The following is a 20406-nucleotide window of genomic DNA, read 5'->3' as shown; positions in this document are numbered from 1 at the left end:
AATACATGTTTATTTTTATAACAAAGTTCGTGTAGAAAGATAAAAATGAATCAGATAAAACTGAATTTTTAAATAAGCCTTGAGACCTTTTCTAGTAATATTTTATAGATAAAAGAAACTATAGAGAAATATACAAACAAAATGTACCAGCACACAGTTCAATCAGCTTTTTTCTTCACTTAAGACTAGTTCTAATTGATCACTGTGCTATTGTATAATTTATTGTGCTGACAGTTACATGCCACTGTTCCCATAATAACAATTTTTCTTCTTTATTCAAATGAAATTTTCTAATTACACGTGTGATGGGTTGTTTTAATTCTTTTCCCTTTTCAAATCCACCTTCCTGTTGCAATGCATGATGGGCAGGCTCAATATTGTGCATGACACCCGCTACAAGTGTTGGTAGGTGCCAGCTTTGTTTCTTGATTATCTTAAACCTGTGGTGCAGCTCACGGACCCTCAAAATCCACTGCTAGGTTTTAACTTATAGCTTTTGTGCCAATCCATCCCCCCCATCACAGCCTTTGCACTAACACCTGTCAATTAAATGCAGTTTTATTTAATTGACGTGGACACCTAGAAGTCGTATAGTAGTGTTCTGAATTGCACATTTTTCCTTGGTGGATTTTGATTGGACTGTGAGTTTGTGTTTAGAAACTATCTTGTATTAAGTAACTTACTGTATCTTACTATAGTAATATACTTTCATTCAAATGGATTAATTTTTGTGTGTAGTAGATACTTGGGTTGGATTTCTTATTTGTGTTTTTGTTTAGACATAAAAACCGTAAATATAAGAACATTTTAAAATACTTTTGTTGATTTCATATTGAAATAATTGAAGTTGTTTGTGGTAATTTTCTTTATTTGATGGTAACAAGCATTTTCCCTTTTTTTCCTCTTTCATTTCCTATTCTCCCCTTCTCCCTGGAATGTTGTCCTGCTTTGCACTGTTATTGCATGTCACTCGCTGGCAATGATGTCTCGTCACATGGCTTATTGCTGTGATAAATACCATGCTCAATTATTCTATCACATGTTGCCATGGTTCCCATACTGCTACACTCTTCTGTATGTTGGCTTATATGATTTTCCTTCCGAAAGTTCCCATGGTGCACGGTGCTACGCCAGCCACTGTGTCTGCAGCAACAACATCTGCCACAAGTGTCCCCTTCGCTGCAACAGCCACAGCCAACCAGGTTTGCTAATTTACAGCTTTGTTCCTTAAAAACAACTTGAAACTGGTGCTTTTAATGAGCATGGGGGTTTTGATTTTACTTCTTGTTGGCCTACACATTTTCTAAGAGCTGCAGCATAGCTTAATAAGCATTTGTCCATGCTCAGACAGTGCTACAGTTCCATTTCTGATGCTAGAAATATTTTTACATGAGATTTTCTGATTGTCGTGACATTTTGTAGGCCATGTTGCTTATTTCTCTTTTCATAGATGTAAAGAGCCAGGGATAATACGTAGAATCCAATTTTTCTGTGCACAGGAAGCCTACAATTCTTTTGCATGCAAAACTCTGGTCAAAGCCAGTGGGAGCTGTGCGTGGAGGGATTACAGGATCAGGAATTTAAGAGTCTGGACATGTTCTGAATCTCTTCAAAAACAAAACAAAAACATTTGTACTTAGGCCACCCAGAGGCACACTTGTAAATCTTTGTCTCAACTTGTGAATTAATTAGGAGAGACCTCATTAATTTTATAATGGACAAACTTGAACTAACTGAATGTCCATTTTAAAACCTGATTAAATAAACTCTTTCTAAACCACCATAAACGTTGCCGTATCTGGATATAAAATAAGAATGAAAAAAAAATGCTTAAACAAGTTAAACTGTAGGTTAAACTTCTTGCACTGCTACAAACTGTGGTGTTAAGATAAATGTTGTGGGCCACATTTACATGGGTGTAACTCCCATTCATTCCAATGGAACCTGCACTTACATAAATAAAGATGGAATTTGGCCCAATGTTTTAGCTAAATAGACTGGTAAAAATGCAGTTGTTTTATATTACATCACAGTTGGAACATGAAATGTAAAGAATAAAAACATTCCAAAGATCATTTCCTTTCTCTTTTATTTAAATGTACCCAGAAATAAATGTTATAAGCCATACTGGAACTTTAGAATTATTGTACGTTATCACTGTGTTAAAAACATAGGACCAAAGTCTGTGCCAGGATGCACAGTAGTGCTCTCAGTCAAGTCACTGGAAGGCCCACAAGTGCTTTTAGGGTTTTTTTTTTATTAATGTCCTTAACTCAGTTTCCAATGGGGGGGAGGGTATTTTGCATTCACAATTAATTGCAAGGGTAAATGCTTGTATTTAAGGCCAGGATTTTAAAAAATGCTCACCTTTGACCTAACTCTACTTCCATTAAAATAATCAGGCAGATTCAGAGCACTTTTTAAAAATCCAATAAAAAAGAACTAACAGATGTGTAGGTACAATCAGGTAAGCACACCTATGAATTTTTGCCTGAAATCTGTTGCACCTGCAGTCAACTGCACTTGTAAAATAGGATGTTAGTTCTAGAAAACAAGAGCCTGTTCCTGCAAAATGTTGAGTGTCATACAGAGAGGGTTGAGGGCTCTGAGCTTCATATGAGGGCAGACTCAGAGCCTCAGTATTTGACCTTGTGTATCTCCATTGTTGTTTGTTGTGCACCACCTTTTTTGCTAAGCAACTGTAAACTCTTTGGTGGCATATACATAATTGGCATCTCAGCCATCATGCCTGAAAATCACACTGGTACAATGATTTATAAGTGTGCACATCAGATTTCCTTATGTTAATTAGATATTTTAAAAATTCAAACAATAATCTGGTTAGTTTTCATAGAAACTGAATGTAATTTCTCACCACGTACCCCTTCGTGCTACAAAAAAAGGGCTTAATTTTGGCTTTTAGTGAGTAACTAAGTCTCTCACAGATTTAGCCCAGAATAAGAATAATTTAATATCCTGGAATACTCATGCAGAAGTAATCATTCTTGTAACTGAGTATCAGCTAAATAAATCTGCTGTATGTCAGAAATATCTTAACAGCATGCGTCATTTACTGCACAGTTCAAATAATTTTGATTGTATAGCCTGCATACCCCTGAGAATTGCTGGAGTGAGCAAAATCACAAAATGCCTGCTCTCTGTGTGAGGTAACATGCACTTGCCCAAAAAGATTATAGGGAAACTTTCTGTTGTAGAATCTGACCATTTCATGCATATCCTCCCTGGACCCTCATAGCATACTTCAATAAAGTATTGCAGCCAAACCTCAATATATACATATATAATTAATATATGTATATAGTATGTAAGCAATGCTGAAATTGTTTAATGCAATGCACATGCATGCGGAAGGTCTTAAGATCTGGCCCTTCATCTTCATTGACTGGTGTTGAAGGTCCTTGGTATGTTTCGACAGCACTATCCCTGATGCTTCTACACAGTTGGGTGCAACATCCTCTCCTGCAGCTGTAGACAAAATGGTATGAAAAGCTTCATTATGTTTGGAGCACATTTCTGTGCAAGTTGGCAATGCTGTGTAATTGTATAAAGATGACAGGTAAAGAGAGGGCATTAGAGGTGGAAAAAACCCCAACCATTAAAAACATTTAGTTTGTTTAAGAAACATATTTCCACCCTTCCTTTCTTTTGTGGGTTTACGTATCAAACTTATTAGCTGATGGGAAATATAACTTGTATGACTGTAAATAGCTGTTAATCTTGAACAAATCAGTATCACATCATATTGCAGGGCTTGTTTTTCTGTACATAAATGTATCTTTCCACTTCCCAGTCCTGGCTGTGATGCAAATTTATGTTTGATTCTTTTAACATTTGTTGTTCACTGAAAACACAATACTGTTTTCCCTCACTGAGGACCCTATGTGGCCAGGCCTATGTACATGCACTCCCACTGACTTCAATCTGTGTGCCACCCATTGGAAGGCCTGCAGGATTAGGCTCCAGAGAGATGATTGCTTTGTGTGCTTCTTTGCTATTTGTGCTACTTCTAAACATTATCTTGTGATTTCAATTTTAAAAAATACTATGGAAAATTAGTTTATAAATTTTGGGAGCCATGGCAAATTCTATTGACAAAGATTTTGAAAATTGTTCACTAGTTTGGGATGCCTTCCTTTTTTGGTGCCCAACTTTGACACCTTGTACCACATTTTTATAGGTGATGAGGACCCACGGCTCAGCTCAACTGTGGATCTTCACACTCTGTGAAAAGAGAGTACAAGGCATCTTCATTTTGGTGCCCAAAGATAGAGACACCCTAAGTTAATGATCACTGTGCAAAATTTGGCTGAACTTGTTTAACTGTAGAGTTTGTTTCAAATGATTTAGTGAAATACCCAAATCACAAAACTTTGTGTAGGCCAACAAAAAGGGCTCTTTTCAATTACTGCACTGCATGAACTTCCGTAGATTTTAACTTCTCTTACTTTCTAAACAAACAATAATACTTATTTACATTGTTCGAACTTATCACAACGTTTTTCAGTTTTAAGTTGCTACTTTAGCACTTCAGTTTACTTTTAACTTATAAAGTCCATCACCTCACAGCAGATCCCCACTTTTCTGAACGATTGTTATGTTCTTTAATAAAATGTTCTATCTCTTGGTTGACTTGTTGCACATGTTATTCACTGTTTAAATTTTTACCTATAGATACCCATAATATCTGCCGAACATCTGACTAGCCACAAGTATGTTACACAGATGTAGACATTTTGTCATCAAACAGTAAGTTTCCAATGCATTGCTTGCAAAGTTTTCATACTCTTTGTGTATGTACATGATTTGTCTTTTTTTCAGGGACATATTGGATTTTTTAAAAAAGTATGAAAAAATGTTATGAAAGAATTGATATGGGTTTCTTTGGCACCACCCAATTTCTGGCACGTCAGTCACAACGTTCATATAGAAATGGTTTTTAAAAAATATTACAGAAACAGACAGTGTGTGAAATGAGTAGGTGGTTTCAGTCGAGCTAGTCAACAAAATCACAAGACTGCCACATTTGGCATTAACAGTCACCTTTGCCGACACTCTCAGCAGAGGCCAAGGATCAAACAGGCAGAAAGCTGAACTTTCCTCCTTCCAGAAACAGATCACACAGATTCTGCATAGCAGCTACTCAATAGCCTGTAATCTACAATACTTACCACAGTTCCCCCCACTCTACTTGTGCAGGTGATGTGATCTGGATGTACATGATGATGGAATCAATAGTCTTTTCCCATCCCACCTGCAACCAAACTCTTTATGCTAGCCTATTTGGAGCTAGTGCAGAGACTCTTTTCATAATATCAAATGATGAGGAGACCAGCTTGAGCACCCCGTCTGCCTGCAGCCTTCCTCAGCCATTGGGCTTAAATGATGCTGAGAATCTTGCTTCCAGTCTTCTGCACTAAGGGTGCATTTCACCATTTATTATGTGATCTGATTCTTCAAAACATCAGCCTCCCATATTCGGGGGGGCTCAGGATGTAGCAAACTCAGTTTCTTTTTATCTGCTCTGGGTTTGTCCTCTTCAAAAGATACAGCTGTTATCAGGTTTAAATGAATGTTGTTCATTCCCAAAGTATCTTTTGGTGAGGGGAGTCCTCAGCTTCTTAGCACTGACATTCACTGTGATGTGGACCAGCATTCATTAGCTGGAATTGGAAACCTACAGGATGTGCCATCTGAATTACTGTTGACTCACTGTGGCAGGTGTGGTGAGGTAGAGTCTGATAAGCCACATCATAATTATTTGGAATATGCAATCCAGCCAAGCCACAGCGTTCTTATCAACAATGTTCAAGGCACGAAGACCTCCAGGAAGTTGAGTCTCTACCTCAGTGAGTTAGCAGTCATTGACCTGCAGCTCCCTGTAAGGTCCCAACACCTTCTAACAGGGTGAAACAACTGGAGAACACTGCCATATCATTAGAGCGGACTTAAACTTTTAATGCCATCTAGCCACCCTGTGGAGAAGGCCTTTGCTGGGTGGGGAAATAACCCTGGGACCAGCCAAGTTTAGACTGGGGCTCATATAGCATTATTTTGGAGTGAAAGCTCATTAATAAAACCAGAGTTTCATAAATAAGAATCTAGCTTTTGTTTGGGACTGGACAGAGGCACCACTAGCTGATATGACCACTGGCTATATGTGGGACAGGTTGCTCTATTGAGAGTTGCTTTAGAAAGACCTATTAAATGTCTTCTAAATGTCTGCTAAGATAGACTCTGTAATTGAGAATGAGGATTTAGTCATTGGTCTAACTCAGCCTTTGGCTTCTCTTGAGCACAGACTGCCAAATTATGATAAATAATGTGTGGTATTTTTGTGACATAGGTTACATAGTAGAGAGAGGTCATACTGAGAATACAAGCTCAATTTACACTTGCATATGTTTGGCTTGAACTACAGTCCCAGATATTATATGTCAGATCTTTATAATTTAACCTTTCTTTACAAAGAAAGACTTTTACTTGACTACACCTGTCTGAGAGATATTTTTCCTGATCTTTCTATCATGAAATCCTAGTTTAAATTTATGATTTGGGCTGTTCATTTTTGTTTCTGTCTGATACAACATATCCAAATACACTAGGTTAACTTAATAGCTGCAGCAAGTAAATATACAGCTTTATTTTCACCACTATCCCAGTACAGAGGTACTGTCAACTATTCAGGTTCAAGCTGTACAAAACTTATTCACTTTGGCCAGGATCCTCCATGGTACTTAGGTACCTAGCTCCATTATTTTCAATGATTTTCGTAGTATCTTCATTATAATCCTTCAGCCAAGGAGGAAGTTTATTCTTGACATTAGTAGATGTTCGACCCTGAAGGAAAAGGATTGATACCCCTTGTAACTTTTATCCTAGCTGGAATGACTACAGATATTATTGTAGTCATATTCCAGTCCTTTTTTTAAAAAAAATCATACTAAACTATTTGCCTTAGCCGTATCCTACAACAGTGATTTCCATAGGTTAATTTATTACTGCATTAAAAACTCCCCTTACTTGTCTCCTTACCCAATTATATAATTTGTTTAATTTCTCCTTATTTAAACCACTACCTCCCCTGCCTCCATTTCTAATTTTTATTGCCATTCTCTGGACCTTTGATATTTTTTGCTATGTCCTTAATGAAATGAGGTGCCAAAACAAAATGCTTTTTTTAAGGTGAGAGTGTACTATTGATTTAATATATGGAATCATACAAGTTCCTTATTTTTCTGTTAGGCCAATTTTTTCAAATTTCCATATTTTCGAACGCTCATAAGTGACCTAGACCCAGGGCCACAGGCACGTAACTCCCGGTGATTACAATTGTCCGTAATCCTTTAATGGCCTAAATCCCATTTTCAAAAGGGACAGGCACTTAAGTGTCTAAGTCTGATTAACAGTCAGTGGGACTTCGGCTCCCAGATTGCTTAGGCACTTTTGAAAATGTTATCCAAAATCTTGATCCCGCCGAAGTCAATCGGAATATCACCGACTGACTCCATACGCTTCAGGATATGACCCCTCACACAAAGCCAATAAGTGAGCAGTATACTGTTAATCCTAAGGTTTTATTAACTAGGAGGAGGTTATAAAATTCAAGAGCAACAGGATGCTATTTTATTATACATGGTCACCTAGAGTGTCTGCAAAGTAAATCTTTGCTGTGAAGAAATTATTTGAGGCACAATCCTGTTGTCTTTCTGTATGCAAAATTCTTCTTGACTTCCATGTCAGATTCATCTCATGTTGAGGTTGCTTTAAGAAAATGAATGAAAATGCTAAATTCATTTTCTATCTGCTTTCCTGTCTAGATCATACTAAAGAGAAAAGGACAGTGTGCTTGGATAGAGAAAAGGACACAAGCATTAGCCATAATGTATATACTGTCAAGCCACAAAACTCCCTCAGCAGTAAGACATCCACATACTGCATGTTAGCAAGATGAAACAACAACTTGGAAATCCACTGCACACTGTTGCCTATATACTTTGTACATTTAATTGATATTTGTGCTGAGGTGATCTTATTGTCTAAAACTACAACATTGTCTATCTTTTCTAGCGCAGAGGTATGCCTATACATTTAAAAAGGCATATGTAGTTATTTCCTACATAATCATGTATGTCATCTTGAAAAGACAGACTCTGGTGTAACCATAAATCTATTATGTATTGGTACGTCTGTAGACCAAGATATAATTTTTAAAGTAAGTTTATTTCTTTCAAGGTTTACAAATAACAAAGGTGCACCTTGTATTTAAAGTTGCCATTATAGATGAGAGCGTGCATGCACAGTAATTTTTGTTTGAGTAATATTTTTAATGTAATAGATTGTAAGAAGTGGTAAGAGAGGTATCTGACAGATGAATGTGCCAAGCAAAACCACAACTATGTATATTTTAAAGCACATCAATGGCTTTAAGTACCATGTTGTTAAGGATTCTCATGAAGTGCCATAGACTGTACATCAAATTAGAGTATTATTTCTGCAGTGTTATTTTCAGAGCCACGTTTTTGCTTATTTTGTTAGTACTATTCAGTCAAAGGCACCATTCTGTTTCAAAACCAAAGCTGTCTCAGAAATGGCTGATTCTACCTTACAATAAAAGTAGACAACAGAAAAACAATCATACAGATTAAATTAACACATACTGGACATATAAATATATATAAACTATTTTAAGGCATTGTAGTGTAAGATTTATGCATATTATACTGAATAACTCAATATACAAAAGGGAAAAGTCATTTCTGAGACACAATAACAAATGTTTGAGGAACTTATTTTGCTTCTATTTATAGCCTCTGTCAAAAGTCAAAAGACTATAAATGCTTTGCAGAGATGGGTTTCACTTTTCCTTAAATGTTTCATCAAAGTCACACTTCAAAATTGTGACTCTAAACAAAGAAAAAAGAAGCACTGACATCAGATGCATGATAAAAACCAAAATATGAAAAAATTGAGATGTTAATTAGCATAGAAAGTGGGTGGGTTAAATACCTGGGTGAGTTTTATGTGATTTTTTTGGTTCAGATTAACTGCTTATAGCCTTAGAAAGCCTTTACAAAATAATAATAATAATAAGAAAAAAAAAGATGTGCATTCAAGTTTTTAAGAATGGATTCATCCAAAGGAATTCCTTTTTGTGGTTTGGATGTTGCAGTTAGTAAAGGATATTTTTGCTCTGTTCAGCAAACTGCTGAAGTGGAGGCCAGGTCACTGGTAGTATAGCATGGAGTGGAAGAAGTGAGAGTTCAGTTATAGAACTTTCCATACTTCCAAGTTTACTGCAAGTTTTTATGCTTGAGAGTGATGCTTTCTAGTATAAGAATGATGTGTTGATTTTACTGATTGTACTGTACATCTATTAAAGCCTTAGATTATTACATTACGGGTTAAAACCCATACCAATGTAATTTCAATCGTGTTAAGAAAGTATAGGTGACTTCACATGTTATTGTAGTTACTTACATTATAGAATATTACTTATTTTTTCTTGTTAAAAATGTAGTTTTTATTTCTTACATTTATTAGATCATTTTCATTTTCTATTACCAGATGAATACCATTTCAGTTTATAGAATTTTTGTTTTATTAGATTTTACTGATGACTTTTTCAAAATAAAAAAAAATAAAAAAATTAAAAAGTAGGTTTTTTCTTCATAACATACTCAGTTTTGAATTTACATGTAGTGGCATATGAGTATTTGTATTATTGTTAACTAAATGATTTATATTTTACTGATTTAATATTACAATGTAAGAACGTCAGTCATTGTTAGTTCTTGTCTAGTTTTCATTAAAAGAACAAAGATCTTTTATATGGATATCTTATAATTATATAATCATTGCTAAGTAAGAAGTTCAGTTGTTGCTATCGCAACAATCCTGGCAGACAATTGAATAATATTTTGATGATTTATTTTGTTTGTAATTAGTTATTATAAGAAAATCTAGTTCCTAGATATTAGAATAAAATTTATTTTCTACTGTATCCATTTCAAATGTTAAAATATTGTTTAAATATTTTTTGAAATCCCTGAATATCAGGCCTTGTTATAAATAAGCTGCATAATCAATAGATCAAGGGACTTTTTGTTGATAATCCAAATACTCAAAGTTTACGTAACAAGAATTAAAGCGTGTGTGCAAACTCTTGAGGGTTGATTATGCTGCAGTTTAGCATGTGGGAACGTATAGAGAGAAGGTTGACTTTTTGCACTTCTGTATATAGTCAAAAAAGAGAGAAACCTGTATAATAGTAAGATCTTATTTTGAATAAAAATGTCTATAATTACAAGGAGTTTTGTTAAGGCTAATAAAATGACAGGCTGAACAAAATTGCTTGCAAAATGGCACAGAGTTAGCACTCCATACCCCTTCAAAAAAGTTGCTTTGCTTTCTGTGGACAGCTTGTAGTTTGCCAGGATTTTTTCAGCTGGAAAGATATGCCATCCTTCCAAGATCTCATGACTGACAAAAGCTCCACTGGTTCAAATCTGCCTGAAAATCATTACTTTAAAAAAAAAAAAAAAAATTAAAAAAAAATGCTGGTACTTCAAACCATCAAGGTGAAATCATGGATTAAATATTCCGTACATTATTCAAAAACTACTGCATGTTTAAAGTATCAAAAGCAAAAAAAACAACAAAACAAAAAAAAAACAAACAAAAAAAACAACAAAACAACCAACTATATTAAAGATATATGCTATTCAAAGCAGTTTCTGACAATTTCAGTGGTTTATTGTTCACAAAACAAGAATTTTCAAAACAAATATTGACTTTCACAAAAATTAAATCATGAACAGGCAAACCAAACAGCACACTGTAGCTGTAGTTATGTGATTATTTTTTATTGTAATGGTCCTGTTCTTTTAGCAGGTGAAAAACCAAAACCTATCAAATTTTGCCATTTAAATGAAAAGCACTCAAGAAACCATGTAATTATATAAGCCAAAGCTGGAAAGAAAAATGATTAGGCCATTATTTTATCTGGTAAATACGGTATTCACACTGATTTAATAATGTTGCATTTACTTGCAACCCTGCAACTTTCATCTGCTGAAAGGACAGATGTGCTTGGTTTTACTATTATGTAATCACAGACTTACTTTTTGCTTGTAGTTGCTGCAAATTATGTACTCTGTCCTGGGCTGCAATTTGTTTCCATGCTTATTTTATTATTACTGCTATAGTTGACCTTGCTGTATGAAAAAATAAAGTGAAATTGCCCTAATAAAACTTCTCTTTCTTAATTATATTTTTCTATTTCAGATTAAAAGTTACATTATTTTGTTTTGTGTGCATTTTAATGGAGTCACATGTTTATTTATGTCTGAGGGGGAATTATTTAACTGAAAAAAGTTAACTATCATATTTTGTTTGTATAATGTACATATATCACATATGCAATACAGACCAGGAAACAGTATATTATATCCAAATCAGATATTTACAATACTTTACAGACCTGTCCCATGCATTAATAAAAATTCATTTTCTAGCTTCCTGACTTTATAGATTCATAGATTTTAAAGCTAGAAGAGACTATTTTGATCACCTGGTCTAACTTTCTGCATAACGCAGGCCAGACAGCCTTATCCAATAATTGCTGCAGAAAGCCCATAACGTCTGTTGGAACTGCTGCATATATGTAAGAAATAAATCTAGTCTAGATCTAAAGAATTCCAGTGAAGGAGAATCCATCACAGCCATAGTTAAGTAGTTCCAATGGTTAATTACCCTGATGGTTAAAAATTTATACCTTATTTCTAGTCTGAATTTGTTTAGCTTCAGTTCACGGGCAGAGGAAAATACAATAGAACCTCAGAGTTACGAACACCTTGGGAATGAAGGTTGTTCGTAACTCTGAAATGTTCGTAACTCTGAGCAAAACATTATGGTTCCTCTTTCAAAAGTTTACAACTGAACATTAACTTAATATAGATTTGAAACACTACTATGCAGAAGAAAAATGCTGCTTTCCCTTTATTTTTTTTAGTAGTTTACGTTTAACACAGTATTGTACTGTACTTGCTTTTTTATTTTTTCTCTCTGCAGCTGCCTGATTGTGCACTTCTGATTCCAAATGAGGTGTGGTTGACTGGTCAGTTTGTAACTCTGGTGTTCATAACTCTGAGGTTCTACTGTATTAAAAGTAGAGTATTTCCCTAAAGCGGGTTATTTCTGTTTCTGAAAATTATATTTACTCAGGGGACAAAGTATTAAATTGCATCCATATTGTATATGTTGGAGACATGAGGCCATACCATGACAATCATTTCTGAGTAGCACTCCTCATGGAAAATTCTGCTTAAAAATGCCTGGTATTAAACAGCAGTGGTACCCCCAAGGAAAATAATAACAATATCTTGCCAGTTACCCACGGCAGTTCCTAACTTTACCTTTTATGGGACCTTCCATTATTAAGCTTTCATTTTAAAATAATTTTGTTTGGTTTTTTAATTATGTGAATTTTTGGCTCCTGAAAATGGGGGCTAATAGAACTGGCTACAGTCAAGCAGAATGGGGTATCTCCACACTTAGATCAGCCACAACACCCCAACCTTAGCTGCAGAAACCCTAATCCAAATCTGGTCATGTATCAGTTTGGGATGGAGATTGTCTGTTGTCCATTAGGGATTAAGGGCTCCATCTTGAAAACAGATTCACAAAGATTCATACTCCCATGTGGAATATCACTGACATCCGTGGGATCCTCTGGATCAATGAGGGTCCATGTGTAAAATCTATTTGCAGGATTGACACCCTCCCTCCCAGGGTTCTGTTGGTTTGCTAACCAACCATGTGCTGTTCAGTGTTGTAGCCATGGTGGTCCCAGGGTATTAGAGACACAACGATGGTGAGGTAATATCTTTTATTGGACCAACTTCTGTGGTGAGAAAGACAAGCTTTTGAGCTTATACAATCAGCAGGCCTCAAGAAGAGCTCTATGTGGCTCAAAAGCTTCTCTCTCTCCCTTCAACAGAAGTTGGTCCAATAAAAGATATTACCTCATCTTCCTTGTCTCAAACCCAAGTGTGCTGTCATTTGAACCTATCTGAAAGGTGAGTTAATTTACCAACTGTGTTGCTTGGCCCTCTATTAAAACTCCAGTTTATGCCAAGCCTAAATTTGGAAGTTGCAGCTAAAGGTAATAGATTCATAGATTATAAGGCCAGAAGAGACCACTGTGATTGTCTAGTGCGATCTCCTGCATAACACCAGCCATAGAACTTCCCTAAATTCATTCCTGTTTGAACTAGAGCAGATCTTTTAAAAAAACATCTAATGCTAATTTGAAAAAAATCACCATTGATGGAGAATCTGCCACAGCCCTTGGAAAATTGTTCCAGTGGTTAATTTCCCTCACTGTTTAAAATGTGTGCCTTATTTCTAGTCTGCATTTGTCTAACTTCAACTTTCAGTCATTGGATCTTGTTTTAATTTTGTCTGATAGATTGAATAGCCCATTATCAAATTTTTGGTTCCCAGATAGGGACTTATAAAGTGTGATCGAGTAAAAACCCCTTAAATTGTTGTTTGTTAAAGAGGCTCAAGGAACTCTATTTATATAGCTCTAAAGTATGTTTTCCAATCTCTGAGTTGTTCTCGTAGCTCTTCTCTGAATGAGCTCTAGTTAATCAACATCCTTTTTGAATTGTGGATACCAGCACTAGAAACATTTCAGCAGCGGTGGCACGGTTGCCAAATACAGAGGTAGCATAACCTCCGTACTCTTACTGAAATTCCGCAGTTCAAACATCTATGGGATTGCATTAGTCCTTTTGGCCACAGCATCACACTGGGAGCTTGCATTCGCCTAATTATCCATCATGATATAATGAGGCACATTGGGTACTACCTGGTCATTAGTAAGCAGCTGAGCTTCCCTGCTGTCATTATACAGGTGTTCAGAGCCAGGGCTATAAGAGTGGTTATTTGGGCTAAGGCAAGGGGAGTAAAGGGTTCACACCTGGGTTCATAGGACTGGCTTGAGCCTTTTCTGTTTACTTTGTGTTAACAAATTTTATTCTCTTGTTATAAACATGATGCCTGGAGGAAAAGACTTGATGCTCTGTGACTGTTTTTGCCCCTACCCGATCAGCTGACAGCTGTCAATGCTGATCTCCAATGTGTCTGCCCCAGGAGGGCTGGTCAGCGAATGTTTAACCTGCTCAAATATAAACTATTCATACATGTGCCTTAAATGGGCTGGTTGCCCTGTTGAAGAGCCAAGAGACCTGGGGCCAGTCAGCCCTGCTTAATTAGCCCTGCCCTGCTACTTCACTGTACGGCGTGGGACTTAAAAGGAGGAAAAGGCAGCAGGAATGGAAATCCCCAGGGAAAGCTGCCAGTGGTGGGGGAGAGGAGGCAGGTAAGTTACACTGGCTGAGGAAGGCTGCTGTAGAGAGTTTCCTGTAGCAACCCTGAGGAGAGAAGGCAGCCAGAGAAGAGAAAAAGCCATAAAGGTTAACAACTGTGGGAAGCTGCCCTCTGGAGGCACAGCTCTGTAAGCCGAGTGGGGATGGACTGGAGAGCCTGGGTTGGGGTGAAGCATCTACGGATGGTTACTTTTGACACTTGAGTTGGATGAGGAGGCCAGATGGGACAGAATCCCCTGGCTGGGGAGGAGAGCAGACAGGCTGCCTGAGGAGGAGGAAAGCCTAGCAACTGAGAGATGGTTGGGGAGGAGAGTGGACAAGCTACTCTGTTGTGAGGCAATAATCCAGTCTTGAGCTCAGAAGGGCCTGTGGCCTGCCAGAAGTCCTTGGTAGGAAGGTAGCTCTGATGAGATGGTTGAGTAGATTGCAGCCCGGGAGGCGGCAGCTGGACAGTGAGACAGGCTGTTGCGTGTGGGACCCTGTGTAAAGAAGGGGGCTGAAGGCTGAGCCCAGCAGGAAAGGGGACTCTTGTTCTGATGTTGTATTGGAGTGGAACTAAGGGACTCTGCCCTCTTGGAAAGGGTTGAACACTTTAAAGTGGCTTGGCTGGAGAGCAGCTGGAGCAAGCCAAAGATGGTTGTGGGAAAACTGAGGCAGTGCTGCAACAGTGGGTTTTGCTAAGCGTATTTGCAATTAATTACTGCGTTTGGCAAAATACAGAAGCAGGGGGCCTGGTTCTTAGCTCTGTTATGCCAGCCTTATAGTGGTGTGAATACAGATACTTGACGGGGCCTAATGCTGATTTATGACTATTTTTACACAACTGTAATGCCTTTATGTTCAATAGAGTTTACACCAACCTAAATGCAACCAGAATTGGGCCCACAAGGCTTCTGTAGATTGTGTTTTTACTGGGATCAAAAAGATGTAGCAAACATTATATTTAGTACTTTTATAATAATGTGCACTTATATAGCACATTACAAACAAAGCACTAAACAATTCATCTTCAAAGCGCTATACAATCATTAAGGGAGAAAATCTGCTCTCAGTAGCAATAAATTTATATACACTATAATACTGTTCTTATCTTTAGAGCTAGGATTGGTTGACTGTGTTGTTGGATGTGAGGCAAAGAAGTGCTCAGAAGATAAAGGTAAGTGCAATATATTATTTGAATTGCAGGAGACCCTAGGAGCCCCAGTCCAGGACCAGCGCTAGTCATTCATATTTTACATTTGTCCACTGTTTTGTGTGTTATGAAAATCTGGAGGAAAAAAAACTAAAACAAAGAGAAAAGGACAGGAGGGGAGGAGGATACTCAGAATGTAACATGTCAGATAGAAGAAGTGCCAAGTGAAGCCAGGAAGTTGTTGTCATACACCAATTACTTCTGACTATAAGTGCCTGTAGCACTGTCGCACCAGGTCCATGTGCACTGCCCTTCCATAGTTACCTGTTAATCAAATAACTAAAAATAACAAGCAAATGGTATCACATTTATGGAGTTTCCTCTCTCTGATATGCTGCTCTGTCAAGAGCTGCCATGTCAGTGGCCCAGTGTTCTATCCTGGGAGGTGCATTTCCAGTGTGATAGTGTCAGATGATTTGGTGGCTTGTAAGAATGAGGGTTCCTGTGAGCTTCAGGCTGACGAGCCCTAGTCATAAACAAATCTGGCTGGAACATGGGAGTGAGTGTTCCTTCTATAGTCACACTGAGGGAAACAGGATAGGAAAAAGTTGTGTAGGGTAGGGAGGCAGGGAAGGGCACATACCTGTTTCATGTACCAGTTGTTTGGTTGTATCTGTATGGGTTCCATAACATACATAGAAGGATGCAGAGGACCCTTCATGACCACAACACTTAAACATTTCTACTTTGGACACAAGGACAAGATAAAATGATGTTCTGGTGAATCAGACAGAGGGGCCTTCTTTGTATTGTTGCCCCCCTTGCCAAGTGGTATTAAGTTTCACTGCCTTGCAGGTCAGTTTCTCGAAGAAGAAATCTGTGTCTAGGCATCAAGGTATTTTCCTAGTGTAACTTGCTTTATTTACAAATATAGCAGTAGATACCTGGAACAGCAGTGGTCAAACAACACACAGGAAATTCCTCCTTTGGGAAATTTTAGCCAAAACACTAGTACCTGGTTCCCTTCTGCTACAGATACTGACTCTAGTTGGAGAGATTACATCACAAACGCTTCTGCTCCTTGCAACAAAACTCCCAAAAGAAATTGCATTAGAAAACTAACAGTAATACAGCATGTCTTCCAAGACTGAATAGTGCTCAATTACTAAGAAAAAGAACTTGTAAAACTACATGGAACATCGCCACCTGGTGACTTCTATCATAACAATATTATGCCCACTGCTTTCCCAGAACTGTGTGGTGAAGGGGCAGGAAGATCCCTAAATCCTGATTCTATTTATGTTGAAGTGCCTCCGTACACCCCTGCCACCCCGGTGACCTTTAGTAAGGAAGGGACATACTGAAGCAGCAGGTCTGACATGCTATCCAGTTTTAGCAAGCCTAAAAGGTGACTGACTAATAAAGGTCTAATTTGTAGATATAGAGCTAAACATTTTTTATGGGGGGGAAGGAGGGAGGGCATTTTTTTTGCTGCAGCATCTCAAACATTTTAAAAAAATACCGTCTAGACTAAGCAAGAGTCAAGGCCAAATTTTTTATAGTTAAAATTAACATTTTAACAAATAAATAAAACCAACAAATTCTGCTCCTCTTTGCTGTTCTGAGGCTTTAAGAAATGAAGAACTGAAATCCTTCTTGTAAAAATGGGACTGAACAAATATTGATTACTGCAAAACTGCTTTCTGCGAAGCACAGCTTTCCTTTCCAGTTTGATATGTTCATTATCTCTAATATGAACCTGGTGACTGGGACAGCACTGCAGAGAACAGCAGGTGTTGAAATGGAAAAATACTTGTCATATGCAGCAAACAAGTAATCATAATCTTACCCTTTGCAGACTTATAAATGGAGCTCTAATTTGTCTGATCTTTAAAATGGTTTATGGGCTCGAGAGAATGCTGTACATACAGGTAAATTACTTGGGCACAACCATGATGGGATTGGTTGTATCCAGACACTTGCTTTTAATTTTGTAATGTATTTTCTGATTATTGACATATAAATGAGAAACAGTGTTTGTTAAATATTTGTAAGGACTTTTGAGGTTCATAAAGCTGCAACATGCTTTAAAAATGCCTATGATTTGTCTCTGTTTATAAATTAGCTCTGAACAGCATATAGTTCCAGTAGGTGTCAGTGTTGGAATTTGGTGAGGTCTGCGAATTTGTCCAAGCCGAGTGCCACACTAAACAGATAGACAATGTAAGCAGTTTCTAGGGCACCGCCAAGTAACAAGGGTATTTGGGGAACTTTTGGCTTGTTGAGGGGCTTATGGAATGTATGGTACGTTGCTAGATTATGCCTGTGTTTTAAACAGTGATAAACATCATGTGATTGTGTTGATGACCACTTTTAAATGCTGATGGTGTTTCTTGCTATCTGAGGGGATATAAACATAGCTTCTCATTTTATTCTGCCCCAATCTCTATGACACACATACAAAATGTAATGAAGAGAGAGCTTTGAGCCTCCTAAAGGCTTGAAAGGTTTTAATGAAAACAGAATCTTATGCTGATGCTCTAAACAAAAGATTACAAATCATGGATCTGGTCCTAAGAATTGTCCAGAGAAATGATGTGCTAGAAGATGTGAGTTAAGGAACAGACACACTCAAAAGTGTCAAAATCAGAAAAGCACAGGTTCCTGATAGAAAGGCGTAGTTTGACAATGGTAATACTAAAACATTTGTTGTTTGGCTCTCTTGGACCAGTTTGTATATTGGTGTAAATATGAAATATAAATGCATTTGGGTCAGGGATCTGTGCTTAAGAGTTCTGCTGAGTTTCGACTGCTTTGAGATTTATATTGCATATCGCTGTTTATGGCATTGTTGATGATCCTACAGAGTGCTACGAGATTGTTTCATGGCGGTTATTGTGTCGGTTCAGAAGTACAGTATATTGTGACAGTAGGTAGCTCTTTAGTGATAAAAATGTTCATACAAACCTCTCAGCTAATGGCACCAAGGCTAGCGCTTGCTTTCTCTCATCAACTTTTAATAGTAAAAGTTGAGGCTTGTATAAGATGTGCAAGTAATGTATCATTTCAAAATAAGAGGTGTAATACAAATTAAGGGCTAGATTCACAACAGGACTGAAGTGCCTAAATCCTAGAATCAGTCCCCGCTCAGCTGCTCTGAACCCTGTAGGCACCTAAAATTGCTCAGGGCTTAAACTTTTGCTGTAAAAGTTCCTAGGCACCTATGTTTTTGCCATTGAGCAGGTGCACTGCAGCCCCACAGCAGGCATCTGGACACATAAGCCCCAGTGCAGTGCACACACTGGGGGAAGATAGGTGTTCCTCCCCCAATTCTATTGCAGGACCCAATTGCGTAAGCATGCTCAGACCTTACCTACTGTTTCGGACCCCAATGTTTAGGGGAGTCTACCCAAAATGGCCAGGTGGGAGGATGACCTTCTTCACAACTTTTAGCCCAGTGGTTAGGATACTCAGCGGGGATGTGGGAGAACTCCAAGTTCAAGTCCCCTCACTTCCAAAGGGAGAAAAGGGATTTGAACAGGGACTGCGACCTCTCAGGTTAGTGCTCTAACCACCGGGCTCTGAGATCTTCTAATGTGGGGCTCCTTCAATCTCTCCTGTTGCAGCTGTTCCATTGTGGATAAATAACAAAACAGTTACAGGGCCAAAGAGAGAACGAACAAGCGTGGGTGACTCCGTACCCTGGTGGTTAAAGCACTCACCTGGGATGTGGGAGATCAAGAATCCAGCCCTCTGCACCAATTTCTTTTAACAATATTATTATTATTATCCACAGTGGAACAGCTTCAACAGGAGAACCTGAGGGAGCCCCATATCGGAATATCCTGTAGCTCAATGATTAGGTCGTTCATCTTGGAGATGGCAGATCCCACGTCAAGTTCCTTCTCCCACCCAGGCAGAGGAGACTTGAACTGGGAGTCTCCCACACCCTAGGTATGTATCCCAACCACCAGTCTAAACGTTCTGAAGGGGGATCCTCCCAGAGGCCATTGTAGCTGCCTAGATAGAGCGCCTGGGGTGGCTGGGCCAAACCGGGGTGGCACTGTGCCCTGTGCATTAAATCGCAGTGCCTCTCAGTCACATTTGGCCTAGCCACCCCTTATCACGACCAGACCTGGGCCAGACCTAAGTGAGTGGCGCTGTGACTTGGCATTTGGCCCGCCTCCCCCGGCCACTTCTGCATAATCACCATACTAGCAAAAGGCTTGCTGTGCCCCCACCCCAACCTGAAAATCAGGCACAACCTCTTCCCCGCCCCCTCCTGTCCCTCATCCCCACCAGTTGAGAAACTCTGTCATAGGTGGTAGGATGGGGATGGCACACTGAAATTTTGCCTCGGGTGGCCGTTTGCCTTGAGTGACCTCTGCTAGCACCGCCTCCTTGTGAAACACAGTCTAGGTGCCTTATGCCAAGAGAGGGTTTGAAGTTGAGAATCCCAAGCACGTTAGAAAAATCTTAAGGAATTTAGTCTTTTACACTGACAGTCAAATGCCAGGATTACGACTGAGGCAAGTGACTTGGAAAAAAACATGCTGAGCATCACACCACACTTTTAAGTGGTGATTGGAGAGTCTCAAAACATTGGAGTTAACCAAGTTTAGGTGCTCATCTAAAGATATGGCTATACTTTGAGCTGCAGCTGTAACTTTCAGCTCAGGGAGACATACCCGCTCAATCAGAGCTAGTGCCGGTATGTCTTCATGCACTTGACATTGCACCTTCTAGATCTGATATAGACATATTTTAAGTCAAACTTTACCTGGGCCAGATTCTGATCTCAGTTACACCAGTGGAAACCTGGAGTAACTGCTACGAAAGCAGTGGAGATGCTTCATAGTT

General features: G+C 38.4%; 1 protein-coding gene across 10 annotated transcripts in view; it reads left to right on the top strand.

The window, feature by feature from the left end:
* MBNL1 (muscleblind like splicing regulator 1) overlaps positions 1-11290 on the top strand; it is a 288655-nt gene extending 277365 nt beyond the window's left edge. For all 10 annotated transcript variants that reach the window (XM_067550238.1, XM_067550686.1, XM_067550444.1 and 7 more), the window contains 4 exons: positions 370-405; positions 1108-1202; positions 4693-4767; positions 7839-11290. In XM_067550238.1, coding sequence (XP_067406339.1) covers positions 370-405; positions 1108-1202; positions 4693-4749 — 188 coding nt within the window. In that variant the 3' untranslated portion in view covers positions 4750-4767; positions 7839-11290. The remainder of the gene's footprint in view (positions 1-369; positions 406-1107; positions 1203-4692; positions 4768-7838) is intronic.
* Positions 11291-20406: the final 9116 nt, after the last annotated feature.

The sequence above is a fragment of the Emydura macquarii genome, unplaced genomic scaffold (genome assembly GCF_026122565.2).
Source record: "Emydura macquarii macquarii isolate MOO-44397 ecotype Brisbane River unplaced genomic scaffold, CSIRO-AGI_Emac_v2 contig_18, whole genome shotgun sequence".
In the NCBI taxonomy this organism is placed as follows: Eukaryota; Metazoa; Chordata; order Testudines; family Chelidae; genus Emydura; species Emydura macquarii.
Note: the sequence above shows the minus strand (reverse complement) of the source record. Positions and strands in the feature narration are given on the sequence as shown.